We start from the raw sequence: 21,093 nt of genomic DNA on the forward strand, positions 1-21,093 counted from the left end.
TAGTATTGTGCCACCACCATGAAGTTGAATGCACATGCACTTAATGTGTATGTTTAATAGGTATTAAACAACATTATTAATTGTGAGGGTGTATGGAGCAAAATAACACACACAACGTATACGAAAACCGGGTAAGAAGCAGGTTGCACAGCTACATCATCCGCATACCCGCCTCCGATGTAGACAAGCAATGACGAAGACCACCAGCCAACAAATAACGACAATGGGCGTATCCGAGGTTATGGACCTGTATCGTTGCATTGCTGAATATGCGGCTATGGATTACGCGGTAAATATCATAAACGATGATTGGGTGATGGCACAAGCCCAATAGATTCAACAATACCTCACGATAAGCTACAATAGAGCGACATATCTACTTCCTCTTTGTCGGTCTTCAGCCACGAGCTGGCCTTCAACCGAAAAAGGAGGCCTGGCGTTATGCAACATCGATTATTCGTGTCACGTGACTACTGGATGAAACCCTAATCTGGCCCAATGCGCTGATAGCGTTCTATCTAATTTAGAAGTTCTCTGTGCGGAATCCATTTTCAGCTTATTTTTACCCCTGCATCAGACGTTGCCATGCCAGCAAGCTATGCCTTTTGTTTGTTGATCTGTGGCGCAAGGCTTAATTCCGCGATCAGGGATGATATGTTTACTAACTACTACGCTATGGGAAAATAATTCATGATGCAGAACAGTGAAATGACTGAATGGAGTTCGGACAATTTTGAGGGGGATTTAGACAACCTCGCATTCTTCATCAACAAATCCGGATTACCAGTAGAACAGAAAACATGGGATAGAATGTGGAAATTTGCCTGCAAATTGTACCCAGAAGCAAGAAATGAAATAGAGCACATTAACAATGCTAAAGATCTCGAGCAAGTGAGTAGGCCTATGTTAGCTTGGCATATCGATCGATCACCTACCGACATTTCATTTTTATTGCTTGCCCATATTATGCGTTATTCTGCTATTTTCCGTTCTTATACTTTACATCTCTAACTTTACTGTGTATTTGTTTGTTAGCAAGTCATTTCGACTCATTCCATTTTCCACTATATTCCAATCTTGTGGCTATTTTGAATTGATGTAATACGGTGTATAATAAACAAATTAATGGATGAACGGATGAGCAGAAAATATAGACGATTAGAACAACATTTTATAAAGGCTGTGTTAGGGCCTACCTACATACAATACAGTTCACACATCATAACTATAATCAAGTCGGTTTGCATCTGATTTAAAAGAGACCTTGACCCTTGCTTCATGTGGATTTTGACAGTATTATTACGCTACAATACTGAAAATTTGCTTCAGTTTCAGGGCCACAAATATAATATTATTGTGTCTGTAATCATTTGTGTTGCAGATTAGATGAAACTGCTCCTTTTAACATAGACTTAGAAGATATTGTACACTGTACCTTTATATATACTAATAAGTAGTTGGATATAAGTTCCTATTTAGCCTACAGAAACTCTGATGTGTAATTTTGGTCGTTAAAATCATAAAGGCCTATATTAAGTGCTCAATATATCTGTTTGTTATATTAATGTTGATAAAGTTGTAAACGTCACAGCTTACAAGCTCACATTTGACAATTACATATTTCAGGTGTCAAATTCAGACTAACTGTTGGCTTCTTTGTTGACCTTAACGGTCTATTGGACATGTCATTTGAACCTGATCAGTACCAGTTAATGTACGTTTTTGCTGTAAAGTTATTTGACAAATATTGTCGAAATTATTAACATAAAGTTTCTTGTTTCTTGTTTTAGATTTTTTGTTTAAATTGCATTACGATTGACAGGTACCCCTTCCAACCTTGCCAATTTTGAATAATCAGTCTACGATTCAATATAGATTGAAGCAACTCCAAGGATTCATCAATGCATTGCAGTACAATCATACTGGTATGTACATAAAATGCTTCATTTTCTTAAAATAAGAATTCCTCATTATATGCCTGTAGGTACTCAGTTTTTTGAGATAAGGAAGTATCGCCCAGTGGCGGGGTTGGTTGATACCGCAAGGGAAATTGTTAAAGAATCATTGCCGATCAAATGCCTTGAAGCAGTTATTTTAGGAATGTAAGTTCAATGATTTTTTTTGCAATTCAAAATATCATTGCCTATACTGCTTTTGCAGCTATCTAACTAACACTTTAACAAACGTAGAACGCTTTCCTATCGGATTCAAATCCGTATGTGATGGAAGGAAATACTATCACATTGTTTTGGGACTGTTCTATAATGGAAAGTTTGGCGCTATGGGAATTAGCAGAAGAAAAGATTTAATGGATAAATCAGTCGTGTTCAGGGTAAGCAATAACATAAGTCAATAATTTATTATATCGTCGTTACATACATGTGACTTTTATCGAGTCATTACACTATTCTCATTTGCAGAATATTATTTATTAAAATGGTCAGTTTGTTGGTCAGTACCAACTGATACCCACATCTAGCTATCACAATGGGAATTATATACAGTGATCATTGGGTAAAATTCTCTATTTTAGTTAATCCTCCAAACTATGGTCTTTCTCATTTAAATTTAAAACACTATCAATACCAGCAAGGAAGCTACATAAATTATGTTTACTGATCACATTGTCATTCTTTGAAATGCAAATACTATACGGTACGCTGAAAGGATAATATATGTGAATCATATGTAATTCCTTATTGTTTTCAGAACTTGGTCGACTTGATCCAAGACTATGTGACGGCGTATTCAAACTGTAATGACTGTGAGCACGATTAGTCTATGCTAGAAATAACGAGCTCAGGTTTTCAGACGGACACACGTTGAAAAAAGTTCGTCTCGGCGGATCCGTATCTCACGATTCTTGCAGTCAGGAACGAATTGCATGGACGGTAAGGCATAGGGATGAAGGTAGAATATTGTCGTGTGCTCCATCAGTGTTATCCAATCATCACCACCATTATCGGCATAATCTAAAATCAACTCAACAAGTGTGTGGCGGAGTAGCGCAGTGGTATAATCCACGGCTGCAGCAGTGCAGCACCAATGGCTTGCGGGTTCGAGTCCGACCGAGGTCGACTTCAGAATTCCTATAGTTAAGTGTTGGAGGTTTATATAGACTTCTCCTCCCCACATCATCCGCGTAAGCAGTCTCTTACAAAAAGCCGAGAAGTGGGCCGTGTTGTAAGTCGACGGTTACGGAATAGAAGATGAGGCCTGGTGTAAATGACCATAGTAATCGACAAACACCATGAATAGCCTGCCAAACAAACTCAACAAGTTTTCATTGTAAATAAAGATTCTTTAATACTTACGTTTTGATAGTCAGTAACGTGGTGCTTTTACTTTATCTGTGTACTCAGTAGGGCTCATGTACTCGCACTGGTAGCGTTGTTTTATGCTGTTTCTACTTCGACATTTTTCCGGGCAAATTACTTAAAATTTGTTCGACAGAATAGTTTTGTTGTCGTTTGATTCCGTAGCACTAGTAACAGCTTGGATATTTTGCAAACATTTCCACTTACTGGAAGTCCCCGTGACTTGTTCTGGAAATTGCAGTTTTTACGAGTACCAACTTAGAACGTCACAACGTTACACCCATGCCTACTTTCGTGGCATTGACTGCTTTGACCGACCACGCTTGTTATGCAGGTATTGAATTTACCCATCAAGAAGCTGCGTACATCGGAATGCCTGAAAAAAATTGATCGCTTCACAAAAGATCTCCGCGCGCATTTGTCATATCCCGTGATGGCTGCTTCGTCGCACTACGAAAAAACGTAGTAATTACAAAGTGCTCGGTGATGGACTTGTTTCATTGTCAAATCCAATTTTCAGACCGCCAAGTCTTACGCCACGGCGCACGCTCAAAGAAGGTTTGAAGACAGACTGTCGACAAGCGGCGAGAGCATCGTCAGCCGACTCCGATATTGATGATAGGTAATAATACGATTTTCTTGATAACGCAAGATGAGACCATCTATAACTAACTTATAGCAGCGACTGCGACACACTAATCTTCGCGTTATTTGTGCGACACGTGCTACAATGTACCGGTTATCTCAAGTCACAATCTTCGATCGGCGTAAAGCCAGTATTCTTTTAGAGGCCGGATTATCGCCTTCGTCAACATTACTGACTTTTAAGCTGCGTAACGTAGTGTCCCATTGGCAGGGTTGTAACCAAGTCACAAGACTCCGAGTCACAAGTCAATCTCACGTTTATATTTTTGACTCGAGTCAAGTCGAGTCATTTTCAATTCACCACCGAGTCAAGTCCAAGTCATCTAGCAGAGGATCGAGTCCGAGTCATGGTATTATGACTCGAGTCTGAGTCCAAGTCATTGTGTGGACTGCTCAGTTTCCAGTTAAAGTCTTGTTAAACCCACTTTTATACCGGTAACTCTGTTTGGTGATATCAAATAGTTCGCGTTTATAATATACTAATTTTCCTCACGTTTAACAGTATCTGGGCGCATTTTCGGGTGCCAGTACCTATAGACGTAATCCCAATAGGGTGGTTACTTTAGTGTTCTTCGAAATTACAATGAAATGTCGGTCTTGGCCGTCTGAGTCTCGAGTCGTATGACTTGGTTCGAGTCATGCGCAATGACTCGAGTCCAAGTCGAGTCAATACACAGATTGACTCGAGTTGAATCGAGTCATTTCCGCATTTTGAGAAAATGACCCGAGTCAAGTCGAGTCATCAGAAAATCGTGACTCGAGTCATGACTCGAATCATTACAACCCTCCCCATTGGCGACGACATGGCTAACTAACCTACTATATTCTCTGTGCACAGAAAAACGACCGGCGCGGTAGCAGGAACGAAGTTCAGAGCAGCAGTTTGATTACTGATTACTTAGTATTTGTGTAACCATGCTGACGTTTCTTGGGTAGTTCAGTAGTTTTTTATCAAAAATGTTTGCAAGGCAATCATCGCTAAGTTGTTTATATTTATTTTATGTGTGCTGATACTCAGTGCTATTTATTTTGCGTGGTTGCTCGACAGGTGCATGTGACTTTATAACCCCTAAACCAGGGGTGGGCAAACTACGGCCCGCGAGAGTCTAAAGAAACTCCTTAAAAATATTGATAAAATGCGTACTAAAAATCGAATTAATGCAGGGACTTGATTAAACCTTTTCTTAGTATATTTCACCATGATAATTCTAAGGCAGTGGGTCTCAACCTGAGGGACGCGTGCCCCTTGGGGTCATGAAAGCATCTGAATGGGGATCGCGAAGCTGAGCTCAACTGAAATTTTTTGCGCGCTTCGCGCGATTTACTTCCAAATAATAATTATTGCTCTGTATTTCGTAGGAATTTCATATTTAAAAATCTCTCATCAATAGTCGTAAGCTCCCATGCCACCAAACTATCCGCTAGGTTTACTATAACATGCTGGTTGCGTTTTGTGATGTGACGATAAGGGAACGCGAAATCTACACATATAGTAGAAGCGTGTTTGAAGCTAACATGGTTATGATTCTGTCAGCATTGTGTGTCCTAAAACTGAACCAAAAGCGGAATTGATAAATCTATGAACAGATCACTGCTCAGTGTGCTCACAGATTTAAATTTCAATTCTGTTCTGAGAATCGGGACAACAGACTTTCATCTCTTAGTTTTGACAACTTGGTTATTGAGGTCGACCCGCCTATGCAATCCCGCCATTGTTTCTGGCGCGTGTACGATATCATCATAGCAATGTTTGGTTTGTTTCAAATAAGCATATATATTATCTGCATGTCCTCACTATATACCTAATCAAATACCAGCAATATTGCGTTTTGGTTTATGATCCCAATTTTATATAGTGCGGCCCGCGAATGGATTCAGATGTGGAATGCGGCCCGCGAGCTCAAAAGTTTGCCCACCCCTGCCCTAAACTAACCCATCCCTAAATATAGCTTTTACCCACATGGTCATGTCCCGCATGCTCATGCTCATTGCTCATAATTAGGCTATGTCCACGGCCCATTTTGTATGACGTGGAATGTCTCCGTATCCAATCAAATTAACTCGGTATACGTTTGCCGGCGTGTTGGTGTACGTTTATCGACCATGTTATACTGTGCGATTGCTTCAAAAATGCAATGTATCATTCAATTGCGATAATAAACCTTGAATCTGAATTATGCAGCGCGTATTGTGTGGAGATAGCCATTAGACATGAATCGAAAGCCTACCCGAATGCCGATGGTTTCTGTGCGCTACGATCCTTCATCCGCTTGTAGATCGCTGTTCTCTTCGCTTGTTGGAACTCATATCATTCCTGTTAGCGGCTTTGAGTAGGTGACAAACTGAAGCTGACTTTCAATATGTCTGTTATTTCATTTCTAGACCATCGACGACCCATCAGCTACACCCTCGCTAGCCCTAAAGATCTGCTTTGGATTCATTATTGCATTCCTGATAGGTAGGCTACCGGATTCGTAGATGTGGCCGTGTTAGGTAACGGCGAACGCGAAACTTATTCATTTATGTAGGGTTACCATATACGTCCTCTTTTAAGAGGATTTGTCCTCTTTTTAGAAAGTGTCCTTGGGGGACGCCCTTTTGTTCTCTTTTTTGAGATTTTGTCCTCTTTTTTTAGAATTTTGGTCATATTTATAGCAAAATCCGACTGAGATGCCGTAAAGCAGTACCGAAGTGACGCTCCGGCGGGTATTTCGGGAGCTGGGCGGGAAGTTGACCTTTTTTTGTCATCCACCCGACAATGTGAAGTAAAAACTGTATTTTGGGCACCAGGCGAGAAAGATAGTTGTCACGGTGGATATTATTTTCTTTATGGCTCACTCGCCGCTTGGACTGCTTTGGATCGCACGTGCACTCATTTCGTGAGCGACGTGGTCAAAGTAGCCAGGTTTGTTTTGTTGTTGTTGGTCTGTTCATTTATTGTTTATTTACTGGAGTATTTGGTCTTACCAGGATATTACCAGCAATTTTTCAACGGTATTTTAATAAGATATTCGTCCATTTGGAGTCCTTGTTTCGTACCAGTTGAGAGAGGACATCCAGAGTCAGCCTACTCCAATCACATTCTTCATAAGTCTCTATACTTGGAGACAACAATGGTCTTTTTTTAGTCAACCGACCACAAAGTGGGTAAAAATCCGGTTTTTCAAGTCTGAAAATTCTGAAAAAGTGTCTTCGTTTTAGATTTCCAAAATATGGTAACCCTAATTTATGTTTGTGTTTGTCGGCTTACCATGCATCAATCGTAATTTAGCTGCTCCAAATTCTTGTTTCTTGGCTGGGCGATGTGCCACATTTGTACCGCAGTGCTCAGATTTCCAGGGCAGGACTATTCGTTGCCGTCATTTCGGAGCCGCGCAGTCATGTCAATATCAACGGTTTCGGGAAACATGTGTGGGTCATTTTGGATTATGGGTGTTATCACCGTCGATCTTTTTATTAGCGCACTTTGCGGAATCGTAGGTTTCGTGAAACTTTTATATGTCGTTACATGTCCTAGTCCGGATATGTATATAAGGATGTGCATAAGGGCCCCGCACGACCCTACTGCACAACTCGTAGACTGATACATCTCTGCGGCCTCAAGGGACACTAAGAAAATACAGTCCTATTGCGAATACAGTTTGACTCAATTCTGTAAATAAAACGTATTTAATGCGTTATTTTCTCATTTTTAGTTTCCTAGTGACACTACATCTGGGCTTATTTATCGCCATAAGAACGGCGACGGCGGGGGAAGAGGAGCCCGTGCAGATAAACCGCCGACGGGAATCGAGCTAGATCCGTCAGATTGGTAGGCGCTTATCGTAGCCACTACACTATCTCCCTCGCCTCGTTGCGATACATTCGACACGACGCTTGCCCTCTTAGGAGAAATTTGGTTGAGAGGCTGCCGTGGCCCCAGCAAAACTGTCTCGCGAACTGCACTTTTGACACATCTGAACTAGTTTAAAGAATAAGTGGGAATTTGTATGTGAAGGACAGCTTTCAAATAGCATTTGAACATTAATTCCAGCTACTTCCAGCAAAAGAAAAACAGCCAAAAGGTACATACGTTCGGAAATAACTATAGTTATAACTAGACAGTTCGGACATGAAAAATTCGATAAATCCGTTACAATTCTAAAGCAAAATTCCCCGCTAAAATTGTAAAATTCCCCCTCGCTAGGAACCACTGTATTAGTATTTTTGTCATTTCAATACACCTCAAGATTGCGATTCGATGAAAAGAAGGGAACGTGTCTTAACGAATTCGAGTAGTCTTTCAACCAAAGTCACAGGTTTACCCGGAGAACATCTAGATAAGACGCTAACACCGATTGCACACTATATGAAGAACAAACGATGAAAATTAAGTGGCAGACGCATACTTTAGGAATGTATTTTCACTATGAGTCGAAGGACGCACATCTCGATCAGCGTCTTGTCTGTGTGTCCCCGACCGATCTGACTTTACTCGCCAGAGTAACAAAAACGCATTTATATGATTGTGGCTTACACTTCTTTTGTATGTCAAGATTTGTGCGCCAAATGCGTTTGTGCCCAACCCCTAATACTATAATGATGATATGTTCTCTGTCATTTCTAATAACAGGTTGGTTTCAACCTTGGAATTGACCTTTATTCAAGTGAGTAATCCTGATCTGAGTAAACTTGTATATCTGTCGTTATATTTACTTGAATTGATCTCCGATGGTCTTGTTGTTGTTGTCGGAACATGAACTGGCCTGCTGTATCTTTGTACCGAAGATCAATCTTGGATTGTTGTGAGCGTTGCAATTCAGAATCTCTGGTAATGCATTTTCAAATTACATGGTAACGTGATACTAGACCAGAGGTCTCAAACACGCGGTCCGCGACAATATTTTAGATTTTTATAGGCCAAGGTGGGTGTCCGATTCCATAGACTACTTCTTGTCGCTTCGACATCTTCCTGTCTTTTCATTGTATCGCATTTTTTGTGGTGTATTGAACTGATAAAATTGCTAATAAACCAATGGTGATGATGATGATGATTTAATAATTTGACACTATATACGTGACACATATATCTTTTCAGGTTATAAAGTCAAAATCCCCTCTTAAATTGCTGCGAAAGCCTGAAACTATTCATCAAACTTAACTATCACATCTATTGCAAACGCTACCATGCAGGGGAAGATTCACTATTTCGCCACATTTCCAATTCATGATAACAAAACCTGACCCTTAGACGATTTGTGACTGCAATGTGTGAGTTGGACGTGGACGCGACCTTTCTTAGAATTACTCAGACTCGGGCTATAACTCGATATCAAAATGAAAATGACTTGAGTGGACTTGGAGTGACTCGGAATGCCGTGAATTTGTTAGAACCATGGACGCAACAAACTAATCGCGTATCAGGGGAATAGTAATAGATCGAAAGGTCGCAGCTTGGTATTTCGCCAACTAAGCAAGTAGTTAGGGCAACCATTGGCAATCCGTTCGCTACGTCTTTGGTCGCTAAACCATATTATAAAGGCCACTTCAAGGTACCGAGTACCGTAGTGGTACGCTCCAACGATGTAACAACAATATAGGCCGTTCGGCGTTCCAACATTTCAATCACTAAGACACATTCAATAATATATTTATATTATATTTATGTTTTTTTCCTGCTCCTGTATTTGAAGATATTTGGCCATGAGATTAATAGCCTTCATATCAGAAGTACACCCGAATCCTGGATTTGACTTACAATGCTCAACCTAAAAATATTTTGATATCAGATCAGTCTCTATTAGCCTATCAATCTGCTAAATTCGAAATATTCATAGTAGCTGCGAAATTATAACCCGATAGCTTTTATGATGGCATCATACATTTGTCCGCCCATATAGTGTATATATCTTATAATTAATGTATATCAAGTACAACAACAATTCTATTCAAATAGCTATAAATGTGATGATTCTTTTCGTGTCAGGCCTAAATTGATACAAGAGTAAATCACATTTTGACGATCTGTGTTTATACTGTCGGTCTGCTGGATCGGCTCACTTTCAATAGGACAATAATTCATTCCCGCCAAATAAGGCCTACTTGGAAAGATATAGAATACCCCTATAAATGCTGCGGCCCGCGGCGTCGTCAAAACGGGAAAACTGGCCCGCGAGCACATCTGAGTTTGAGACCTCAGTACTAGACTATAGATTGGTTTAAGCATTTTTTAGCAGTAGGCTATGCTGTTAACTCTTGAGTCTTGACGAGACACACGAAAAGTTCTTGAGTTTCAAATATAATTACAAAACAGTTGTTCAAAACAGTAAATGGCCACATTGTTGCGAATGGCGCTGGCAATAAATACAGTGCAGTGCAGGCATTTAAAATAAAAACTGGCAGTTCTTTTACGTAGGCTACTATAAAGCATACGCACTATAAAGATCACACTCCGAGTACAATAAGAATGTAATGCGAAAATATTGAGGTAAAAACTGACGAATCAGGTCACTTCAGACTTCACTAAGTTTTACATATAATACTGGCATGAGAAGTACCAAACATACATTAATATATAGTACATACGTTATGAAGCAAACTTAGAAGTCCATAGCTGCGCCGTCCTGTTATATTCTGCTCTATTTACCTTATAGAGGTGCGCAGCCTCAGGAACTAGTGGATCGTCAGGATTAGGCATATCCAACAAAGAGCTAATTGAAAGTAGCACTTTAGATATAGTTAACGCAGGTGACCATTGGTCCCTCAATATGTCTAAGCAAATTATACCGTTGCTATTAATATTGGGATGAAATATTCGCGTTTTAAACGATACTTTTGGAGGTTTAAACGGATAGTCGGTAGGAAATATGATGTTCAAGAAAAACACGCCTCCTTCATATGGGGAATCTTCAGGACCCGTAATGGAAGCTTGCCAACAGTATGCATCATCTCCTACAGGACCGGCGCTGCACGATGAAGGCGGGTCGCGCTGGATATCTTGCAGCTCTTTTGTTATTCTCTTCAATGCCATGATCCAAATATGTTTACGTAGAAAGTCTGTAGTAATCTTAAATGAATATGAAATCTGAAAGAAAGAGAATGATTTTATCAATGTACTTATCGCTTGTAGATGCAAGGCAAGCCCGTGTCTGTGCTCGCAGAACTGTGTGGCGTCACCGTCACATCTTAGTTTTCTCTCAAGATACAATATGACATGAGGACAAGAACATTACACGCACAGGAGAAATGAAATATATCCATTCGATGAATACATCGACGTTATTGAGTACAGAGGGGGTCAAAGTGGTCATCGCATGTACTCAAGTAGAAGTAGAATTGACGTAAATTTCTACGTGATTTTTTTACGTAGAAGTAGTCTATATCCAAACCATAACCACTTAAGAATTTAGTGTAACTAGGTAAAATCTACTTCAAGTAGAAATGGAAGTACTTCGTTACTGACAGGGACCACCTCTGGTCGACTAACCATATGCTTGCTACTTTTTCGGAGGGGTGGAGTAAACTCCTGTCTTCAGCGAAGGCTGAAACTTAACTGGTCGACAGGCCCAGATAAATGAAGTTGGCTACACCTGAATATAATAGGATCCCTCCGATAGAAGAAACTGCATCTCGCGCGGAGCTGGAAGACACGATGAAAAACACTCCCCCTAATTTTGGCGAGCTAACGTTACTCCAACCCAAACTGGACTACAATTATATCTACATAATGAAGCAACGAAGACAGATTACCTGCTCTGTGCGATTTTATGATAGAAACAGTGTTATTCTTGGTATTGCAATCTTGCGGTGTTTTATCTGATGAAATTATCACTAAATTGATACCGATAATTAATTTTGAATGTAAATTTATTCAATCCCCATTCGTTCAGCTCCTGTGCAGCCGTCGCACGAAAGGTCCTTAGCTGTGATATGCGTCAGGAGAGATGGCGTAGTGGTGAGCGTCGCCGCGTCCCGCGGTCGGAGGTTATTCTGGGCTCCTCGTCCCCCGTGTCGCTGTTCTTACGGAGACAAAAAGTCCAGTAAAAAAGACTCGAGGAAGAAAGAAAGAAATAGAGACGAAGAAAGAATAACATCAAAGAAATATTACTATCGAAAGACTGTGGCATCGTGCAGTAGGCCGAGGTGGGTGCCAGTCTAAGAGACCGCAAATGGTCGTTCGGCAGCAATCTGTTCAATGTATCTGTTCAACGCCTCGCATTGTTCGTCTTGTATATCATCGCGTTGTACATTGTATGTATGTCTTGCAAAGATGAAAATATATTCTGACGAATATAGAATATTGAATGCGTCACTGGATCTGTTCATTATTAACAATACCAGACAATGTCTGGCCCGTACATATTGCTCTACTCATAAAAATGTAGGGCTGTCGAAGCGAGTTGATCTTCTGTACCGATTCACGTGAGATAATCTACTGATAAGTGATAACTGAGTAATACACTGTCTCTGTGCAGTAGGTCTCTACAACACGGTGAATATTATTACAATATTAAACATCATACTCCTTATATCTATAGCGTCCTCTCTTCACAGAATAAAATACATGCGATCTCAATTGTCCGGATTCACTAATGCTTTGGTACACTACTGCTTTGAAAACTAAATCGGGAGCATACTGGGGAAGTATACTGGGAACAATCATTCATTAGTGTCGAAGAAGTGTTTGTTGATTTAGGCCAGCTCCTGGAAACCTTTCCTTTTGTTCTTGTTATGACAAAAGACGCTTTGATAATTTTGAACCCTGCTTATATTCCACCAGCGTAGCGACGTACAACGTTCGTACGTATCAATTAAGGCAGGGGTCACCAACACGCGGCCCGCGAGGTCATATTTTGCGGCCCGCGACCTGATTTGAAATTTTGTAAGAACGCTTAGTAAAGCATTTGGAAATGCTGAAATTGATTCAGTTTAATCATAATGTTGTTGATGTTCAAAGTAAGCTATTCTTCTGTGCCTAATTTCACTACTCCTCACTAGCTGATACGGCTTCGGCGTTGGTAATATCAATCCATGGAGAAAGAATATGCTGATATGAATGGGTAGGCTATATTTATTGCATGGACGTGGACGTGCTATGGCCCACCGCTGCCAAGACCGAGACGCTTAGAAAACAACTTTCGGGCTCTCCAAAATACCAAGCTTTAAGAGGGGATAGTTTTCCAGCAAGTAGCCTACCGTGTCTAGCTAACCCCGATATCGGTTCGTCAGTCCAGGGTTAGCCAATCTGTGGCATTGTAGAAGTAAAATTATGCGGCCGCCGACACTTACGTCGATTAATATGTGTTGGCGACCGTCAATATGCAAATTGAAGTTACGAATTGAGAGGGGACTAATAACAATTGGGACTAAGGAAAAGGGAACTAACGATTGGCCCAGCCAAAGATGTACTGCAGTACAACAATAGTATATCCCTAAATTTTCGAAGACACCCGACCCTTGCATCAACTATACCGGTGAATCTGATCACATGGGCTGAGAAGGGATAAATATTTGATAATAATACATGAAACTATGCTAATATTATTGACGAAATTCACTTATAAACATGAAAAATTTTCGCGCTTCGCGCGACTACACAACGGATCCATATGTCTATACATGGCACGATTTCGGTGCGCACAGTAAGCCAATATGAGTAAATAGTTTACTCGGGAATTCACCGGCAATGGACGAGGATAGTTTAGCGTGGATATTTGGCCTCCACTTAGTTCATTACGACTATGCACTGGAATGCGGCCGTAGTCTACATAAGTTATTGAAATGCGGCCTTGAATAGCGAAGAGGTTGGTCACCCCTGCTTTAGTTGCTGAAGAGTGTTGTCAGGTATCGCGCGCAGCTCATAGTTCAAAATAGAATGAAAATGATAATCATGATTTTTTGTTGTATTTTTATTTCTTTGATAGAATATTATTTCGTTTATGGTAACTATACCCGTCACCGATGTAAGAGAGCACAGGGTTGTACTGACTTAGAGTTATCAAAACGTGGCTGTTAAACTGCGTTGCCTATTTTTATCTCGATATTAAAGTCATGCGGCCCGCGGCCTCTACAAATTTTGAAAAGTGGCCCGCGACCCGTTTTGAGTTGGCGACCCCTGAATTAAGGCATGGTGAGGCAATAAACACATATAATACTACTTGGGTGTACAAAATTATGTTTTGGTCCGTGGTAAAACTTGCGCAATAAATAGTCTAAAATTGAATAATATAATGCTACCCCAAGTCGTTTCGGCACCAATGAGCTATATAAACACGATTTGGCGGTCTAGGGGGGCGAAAATAACGAAGGGGGCGATAGGGGGGCGAAAACGGACGAGGGGGGCGATAGGGGGCGAAAACAACGAATGGGGCGATAGGGGTGATGGCGCGTTAAAGCGGCTATATTGGAGTCGGGACCGTAACTATCGCACCCCAAACCCCCCAGTTGTGGGGGTCGAAATCGAAGGAAGCCCAAAATTATTTCGTGAATTAACATGAATGATAGAGTCATTTGTTAGAAATTCATGAGCCGAGCGCGATATAATCTTTTCATCTATCTTGTTGTTGGGGTCCCCGTCACCCAACAAAAATAGGCATGATTTATGGAAATGGGAGACTTCGGTGTCGGCCATTACTGCGCCACGACGCACCAAGACATATGAAGTTAGAGGCCATGTAACATGCGACTCCGAGAAGTGTGCCAGAACGATCAGCAGCGAGAAGAAATTGACCGAAAACTTCGATATATATACAGATATGTTTAATTGTCCATAGGCGCCTCAATGGCTGGCGTCGAATGTTACTGTCCTGGTGACCTTAACCCTACAGGACAAATGCCATCCCGCAAGGAAAACATTATTTGCCAGTAAAGAAATACCAAAATGAAATCATGTGCGTCTTTTAGTACGTTTTGACGATTTTCATATCTTCTGACATAGCAGATATAGGAGGTCACGAAATAGCATCATGTAAAGAAGTCAATATAACAACGATTCCGCCCGAAGATGTTTAATTATTATTTAGGGGTCCTACCTTTTCGCGCGTTTAGGCGAAATACGGTGATTCATCAAACAGTACATGAAATAGGGTATAGCTGATATGTAGCGACAAAAAGCCCACTGGCTGAGGGGGACTGGTGTTTGGTTTATCTCCATATGGGGCCAAAGACCAACGTTTTTTCGGGGGGGGGGGGGCGTCACGAAGTGCTGTTTTTCGGTTCCCAATATTTGGGGGGCGATGATCGGTGTAGAGCTTCAAAAGGGGGCGATGAGTCGAAAAAGGTTGGGAACCACTGGTATATACTGACCTGCAGCCTACTTCTAGGCTTTTTAAGACACTACTTTCGCGGATCAGATGGCGAGGAGGAGCCTAGAAACTAGACACTTAGGTATAAATTCTGAAGTCGACTCCGGTCACACTCGAACCCGCAACCCATTCGTGTTTAAAGCTGCGGAACGTACCACTGCGCCATCTCTCTACCGTTCACAGGAATAGGCCTACTGTTGGGCTCTGCAGTAACAAGCGCTACTATTTTAAAATCGAAAAATGAAGCTGCATTGAACCGTGGACAGCGCGAAGGAAATTTCAAGATTAATTAAAATCGGGAGTCAATTCGTAAATTCAATTTGTACATCGATCGCCAATACCTACTAATTGAATTACGTGTCGACGGACGCACAAATTTCCTTGCACGGCCGCAGGTTGGCCAACCCTGATGTAGGCCTACTGGGTTAAAACAAGAAGCAAGAAAAGCAAGAAATGTATGGCCTTATCAATAGAAATCCTATATTTTCCGGATGTCAATTAATTGAAATTTATTATTGGTGCATATGTTACCAATCTGTCCAGCGGCAAACATGTTAATTGAAATATTGAAGATTCCCATCCAAACGAATCGAATAAAATCAGAATTTTGCTGCTGGGAAGCTGAAGTTGTTCATCGCCCGACTTTGCACCCTGCACAGTTGAAGCAGCTCCGATCAACGTTTGAAAAGTCCTGTTAAGTAACTAGTATGCGCACTGCGCAGCAATGAATAGCAATTCACAGGCACACACCATAAGTCATTGCTCATGTTCAATTTAGAACTCCAACTAAAAAGACTAACACAAAAAGCAATCACGAATTGTTTTGAACACGGCAATGATGCGCCCTTGGGTGCAAATACAACAACACAACGTAAACTCAACGTGAACTCGCTCGTCCGATGGAGAGAGGAGATGACGTTTCTACCACCGAGATGGCGTCGCTTATCCAACCGAGATCGACTTCAGAATTCCGATACCTAAGTGTTGGAGGTTTACCTTGGCTCCTCCTCGCCACCTCATCCGCGTAAGCGGGTGTCTTAAAAAAAGCCTAGCAGTGGGCCGTGCTATAAGTCGGCAGTTAAGCGAAAAAAAAAATAGAAGAATATCGGTCAAATTAAAATAAAAACAGAAAAACAACGCATATCCCTGTTCGTGGGGCAAAAAAATAACTTAATGCGCGATAAGCGCCATTTGCATGCATAATTATAATAATCGACCATGATAAAATTACCAGACAGCATTTTTACGGCATGCTGTCTTTATCATCAAACCATCCATTCGGTTAATTAAAGTGATATGATTGATGACTGACGACGAGGTTACGGGTTCCATTCATTTCATTTCGCAAACGTCCAATATTTTTAGCGCACATCTGATGTGTATCGTGATTGGACATTATTATTACTTGATTACAATTGCTGAATTGTGTTGTAGTGCGTCGAGTAAACGACGATAGTCATTCGTTTTCTGTTGCCCTGCACGTCAGGACCTTTTGTTATGTTCGCATGAATAAAGTCTTAAGTTAGTACATTACATGGCGTTGTCGGCAGGACCTATCTAAAAGAAAGGACACACAAAGTATCATATATGGCTACGAGAGGAAAACAAATGAGGAACTGCTCGAACACTTGATTGGAGAATCAGAGAAACGCGAAAAACAAAGGGAAGATGAGTTGAAGAGATTGGAAGATCATCACAAAGAAGTGTTGCAGCGCATGGAAACTGATCACAAAGATGTCATTGCATCTCTTTTGGGGCAACTTAAGCTTAACTCGGAACGTTCGGAGAAAACACCCAGTCACGTGTCTCCGAATAAACCACCAAGACTTGAGGAAGATATTGACATAAAAGACTTTCGAGGGTGGGGGCAATTATGGGCGGATTATGCAACAGTTATGAGAATGACGAGTTTACGGAACGGCGAGCAACTATCCCACCTTGAAGGATTCGTTTCCCCAAAATTACTGGACAAACTTATCCACGTAATTTATCCACAATACTCCGAACAAAATGATCTAACGGTCAAAGATATTCTAGAACGAATCTATAAATACTTGTCAGATCAGCGGAATGTTGCTCTTGATAGAGTGGAGTTTGAATAACGCAAACAACGAGATGGGGAAAGCTTCAACTCATTTTATATGGATCTGAGGAAGATTGCCAGTAATTCCGAACTTTGCAAGCATTGTTTTGAAACGCGTTTGACAACACGCAGTATTTCAGGCGTCATATCAGGAGAAGTGAGGAAACGTCTGATGCAAACGAAATCCTTTCCCAGTTTGAAGGAAGCTGTGGACATATGCCGGAGTATGGAATCGGCAACAATAGGTGACCAAGCATTGGCGACTGCAAGTTCAGAATGTTCTGGGCATACTGTGAGCAAAGTCATAAGGAGCAGGAAACCAGAGAGCAAAGAGGCGAACACGTGTCGGAATTGTGGGCTACCTCATGCAGAAGCCGCTAGATGCCCAGCAGAAGATCGAGGCAATATGCTTCTCTTGTAGACAGAGTGGACATTTTTCTCGAATGTGCCAAGCAACAAGCTTGCCGAAGAATATGGTGATAACATGCTACAATCTATCGGGGCGTGTCGTTGGAAGAGCACCACCATCGGTATTCATTACTGTGTATGGTGTTCGAGATCGTAATTTGGGACGGCATGCCGTGTTACCTGACAGTGGAGCGGGAATTTCAATCGCGTGCGAAGAGTGGATCATGTCGATCGGATTGAAACGTGCTGATTATTCTAAGCCGCCTTGCGACGATGTCCTCGCTTCAAATTTACAACCGATGAAATGCATAGGATATGTTGTTTTGAAGATGGAATACGGCGGTAGAAAGGTGACTCTCGAAGTTCTCGTCTGTAATGATTGCGAAGGAGCGATGCTTGCGTGGTATGTTTGCAAGGAGCTGGGAATTCTTCCGGAAAATTATCCGTCTCCATTACCTATTGCGAAACAAGTAGGCCTAGTTACCGCGGTAGAACGGATCAGCACACACTCAAACTTTAAGTAGAAACCCTGAAACTTATGACAGTGTTAAATACCACCATCACGACATGACATACCAAGTTTCAAGAATTATCATGGTGTGAAACACCATCAAAATCGACCTATACCAGCAAAGGTCGACTAAACGCATATGACGGTAACCGAGTTCAGATATAGATACGTTTGTTACATCACACCTTAAGGGCGACCAGCCTATGTTGCCCCACCTGCTCGGTAATTTCATGAATAGGAGAGACTAAATCAGTGTTTCTTTATTGTGCGCGGCTTTGAGAGAATAGACAGTGAAAGCTTGTTATGAGTGCTACCGGGGCATGCCCCGGCTAGGCATTCGCAAAGCGACAACACGAAGAGAATTCGATTTTCGCAGAGACTTTCGCTATATATGGGCATTTACAAGCGAAATGACAAGAAGAATACGATTTTCGCTGTGATTTCGGTACAAATAGATTGCTGTGCGTCTATAAATGGTAAAGAAGTGTTATTGAACAGAATTTTAGGTGGGGCAATGCCCAGAGGTGGTCAGTAACGAAGTACTTCTACTTTTTCGAAGTACTCAAGTAGTTTTGCTCTACTTGTACTACTTACTCAAGTAGATCTGATTTTCGCTACTTCTACTTCTACTTCACAAAATGCAGTGACTTACTTACTTACTTTTCGCTATTTATAGTTTGTCAAGTAGAAGTATTATGCTACGGTAAGGTCATTTTCGTTACGTCGAGGTCGTCCTGTCATCACAGAACACGACAGCGCACGCGCTGCGTAATATACATCACACCTGACTAAGCATCCTGATATCGATTATGACGAAATAAAGACCCACGTATCAAACCATCGTGACACTCAGCTTATCTCCACTCCGCTGCTGTTGTGCTTCGCACATGTCGTTTTTTTGGCGGGGTATTGGTCTTTCTAGGTGTGGTTTGAAAAGTTGCTGCTGACTTACAGTTAAGTGTGATAAGTAGGGCCATTTAAAGTCATTAAAGTCATATTTTTTTCTATGCATCAGTAGGTCGTGAAATCAATTTTAACGCAAAAACCGCATCCATATGGGGTATATTAAGAAAGTTATAAAGTCATATAAAGTCATATTTTCCTGGTTAGGTCATATTTGAGTTATAAAGTCATATTGTTGTATACTTTAAATAAAATGTGTCAATTGAAGCAATTACGCACTAAAAAAGTAAGGCAATTTCTGATTGAACAAAGGCAAACTGTAAGGTTAGCGTACATAACATTACAGTCGCAGACCTATGAGGTCACACATTGCATTGTGTTGCTAAACAATCTGTTTTACTTCTGTGCACTGAAGTGGGACGTAATTTGAAGTTCAGAGACTTCCACAAGTGAAAGAAATAGTCAACGCACGGGAAGCTGAAGGAGTTATTGTAAAGAGCGTCAAAGATTAAGTGAACGATCCAAAGTTGACGAGTCAGTTAACAGAAATATGCTTCCACTACAACAATATTTCAAACTTGATACTGAAAATGGAGTTGTACATACACTATCAAAGAGGCTCATGCTGATCTAAATGGCCTTGATTTCGGAAAAGATTCGCTTGAGCTCAAAAATTACATTAAGAAGCGATTGGACAAAAACGACGTGAAACAAATTATGGAGCTACAAAGACAAGACATTTCACCAGCGCTGTATGCAAAACTGCAGAAGTATCAACAAACATCTGCGTCTGTGAAGCGCTCATTTTCCTTACTAAAGTCATTTTTACGTCCAAATAGTACCTTTAAAGACTCCAACATTCCACACTATTCATGGAACTGTGCTACAAAAGTGGTTTAAAATAAAAATGGATGTGTATTACTGTTATGTTGTTCATGTTTTACTCGTCAGTTACCTGAGTGACGTTGGTTACATCTAAAAATACACGATTTTCGCATAAAGTCATATAAAGTCATATTTTCCCAAAAATAAAGTCATATAATTGATTTTTTAAGGTCATATAAAAATGGCCCTAGTGATAAGCATAACTTGGCACGCATTGGTTTAGGAGCATGGGTTCGCGGGCTGTCATGTTTAATGGGCACTCTTGTGTAGGGTTTCCCATCCCATTTATTGTTCTTACACTGTATGCGATGGATAAAAGTAGCTGTCCGCTTTCACATTCATTGATCGTTCTAACCATATTTGTGAGAGTTGACTAGAAATGTATTAAGTCTAAAAATGATAATCCAATGTATGGAGCTATATTCTGTCAGGCCTGCTCAGCATGGTACGGTATTGTTTCAAATCACGCAAGGCAGTTGACTACCGGTATCCTGTGAAAAATATGCTATACTGTTTAAAGGGGCACTGCGCTTTAAAAATGATGTGGTCTCAAATTGAAGGTAAAAAAGAACAATTTTTTGCCGCGGCCATTTTCTTCAGAACGCCACCGTAATGGAGCTGCAATTTATTGAAATTTCTTCAAGACCAGCTGCCGCGGCTGCTTAACCCGTTACATGGCACAATATCTTCACCGTCGCACTTGCTCGACGCGATTAGGCAGTCACGGCTGACCTTTTTTTTTTTTTTTTTTTAGTCATCCACCTAGCAATGCGGAGCGAAAAACGTTATTTTCAGCTCTGAGAGGAGGAAAGATGACCTTTTTTTAGTCAACCCGCCGGTCATTACAGTCTGTATGCCCAATTATCGGTGCACAAAATTTGGGGGGCGATGATCGGTGTTGACCTTGAAAATGGGGCGATGGGTCGAAAAAGGTCGGGAACCACTGGTCATTTACTGCTATTTATCACTAGCCTACAGTTAATTATGGCACAAGATAGATGACCGCTGCACAATAATTAAGCTAAATTTGAACTTAAATTTGAGGACGTCCACACGGAT

The 21,093-nt window shown here is 41.0% G+C and overlaps 1 protein-coding gene and 1 long non-coding RNA gene across 4 annotated transcripts; both read left to right on the plus strand.

The window, feature by feature from the left end:
* The first annotated feature begins 584 nt into the window (after nucleotides 1-584).
* LOC145441312 (tubulinyl-Tyr carboxypeptidase 1-like) lies at nucleotides 585-6,139 on the plus strand. Of its 3 annotated transcripts, none has more exons than XM_080319142.1 (9): nucleotides 585-891; nucleotides 1,823-1,925; nucleotides 1,985-2,102; nucleotides 2,161-2,332; nucleotides 2,710-2,755; nucleotides 2,812-2,891; nucleotides 3,652-3,779; nucleotides 3,838-3,939; nucleotides 3,997-4,794. In XM_080319142.1, the coding sequence occupies exons 1-9, from the start codon at nucleotides 691-693 to the stop codon at nucleotides 4,103-4,105; spliced, it is 1,059 nt and encodes a 352-aa protein (XP_080175268.1). In that variant the 5' UTR covers nucleotides 585-690; the 3' UTR covers nucleotides 4,106-4,794. The 3 variants fall into 3 exon arrangements, with proteins under 3 accessions (XP_080175268.1, XP_080175270.1, XP_080175269.1); XM_080319143.1 differs by lacking the exon at nucleotides 3,997-4,794 and adding an exon at nucleotides 4,801-6,139 and having other exon boundaries at nucleotides 589-891; XM_080319144.1 differs by lacking the exon at nucleotides 3,997-4,794 and having other exon boundaries at nucleotides 587-891; nucleotides 3,652-3,782.
* A 10-nt stretch (nucleotides 6,140-6,149) lies between these two features.
* On the plus strand, nucleotides 6,150-11,822 carry LOC145441313 (uncharacterized). The gene is made up of 3 exons (XR_013915795.1): nucleotides 6,150-6,278; nucleotides 6,345-6,420; nucleotides 7,658-11,822. It is a non-coding gene; the product is annotated as an uncharacterized LOC145441313 (long non-coding RNA).
* Nucleotides 11,823-21,093: the final 9,271 nt, after the last annotated feature.

Source organism: Botryllus schlosseri, chromosome 6 (assembly GCF_051294905.1).
Source record: "Botryllus schlosseri isolate E-star chromosome 6, Bs_hap1, whole genome shotgun sequence".
NCBI classification, from domain to species: domain Eukaryota; kingdom Metazoa; phylum Chordata; class Ascidiacea; order Stolidobranchia; family Styelidae; genus Botryllus; species Botryllus schlosseri.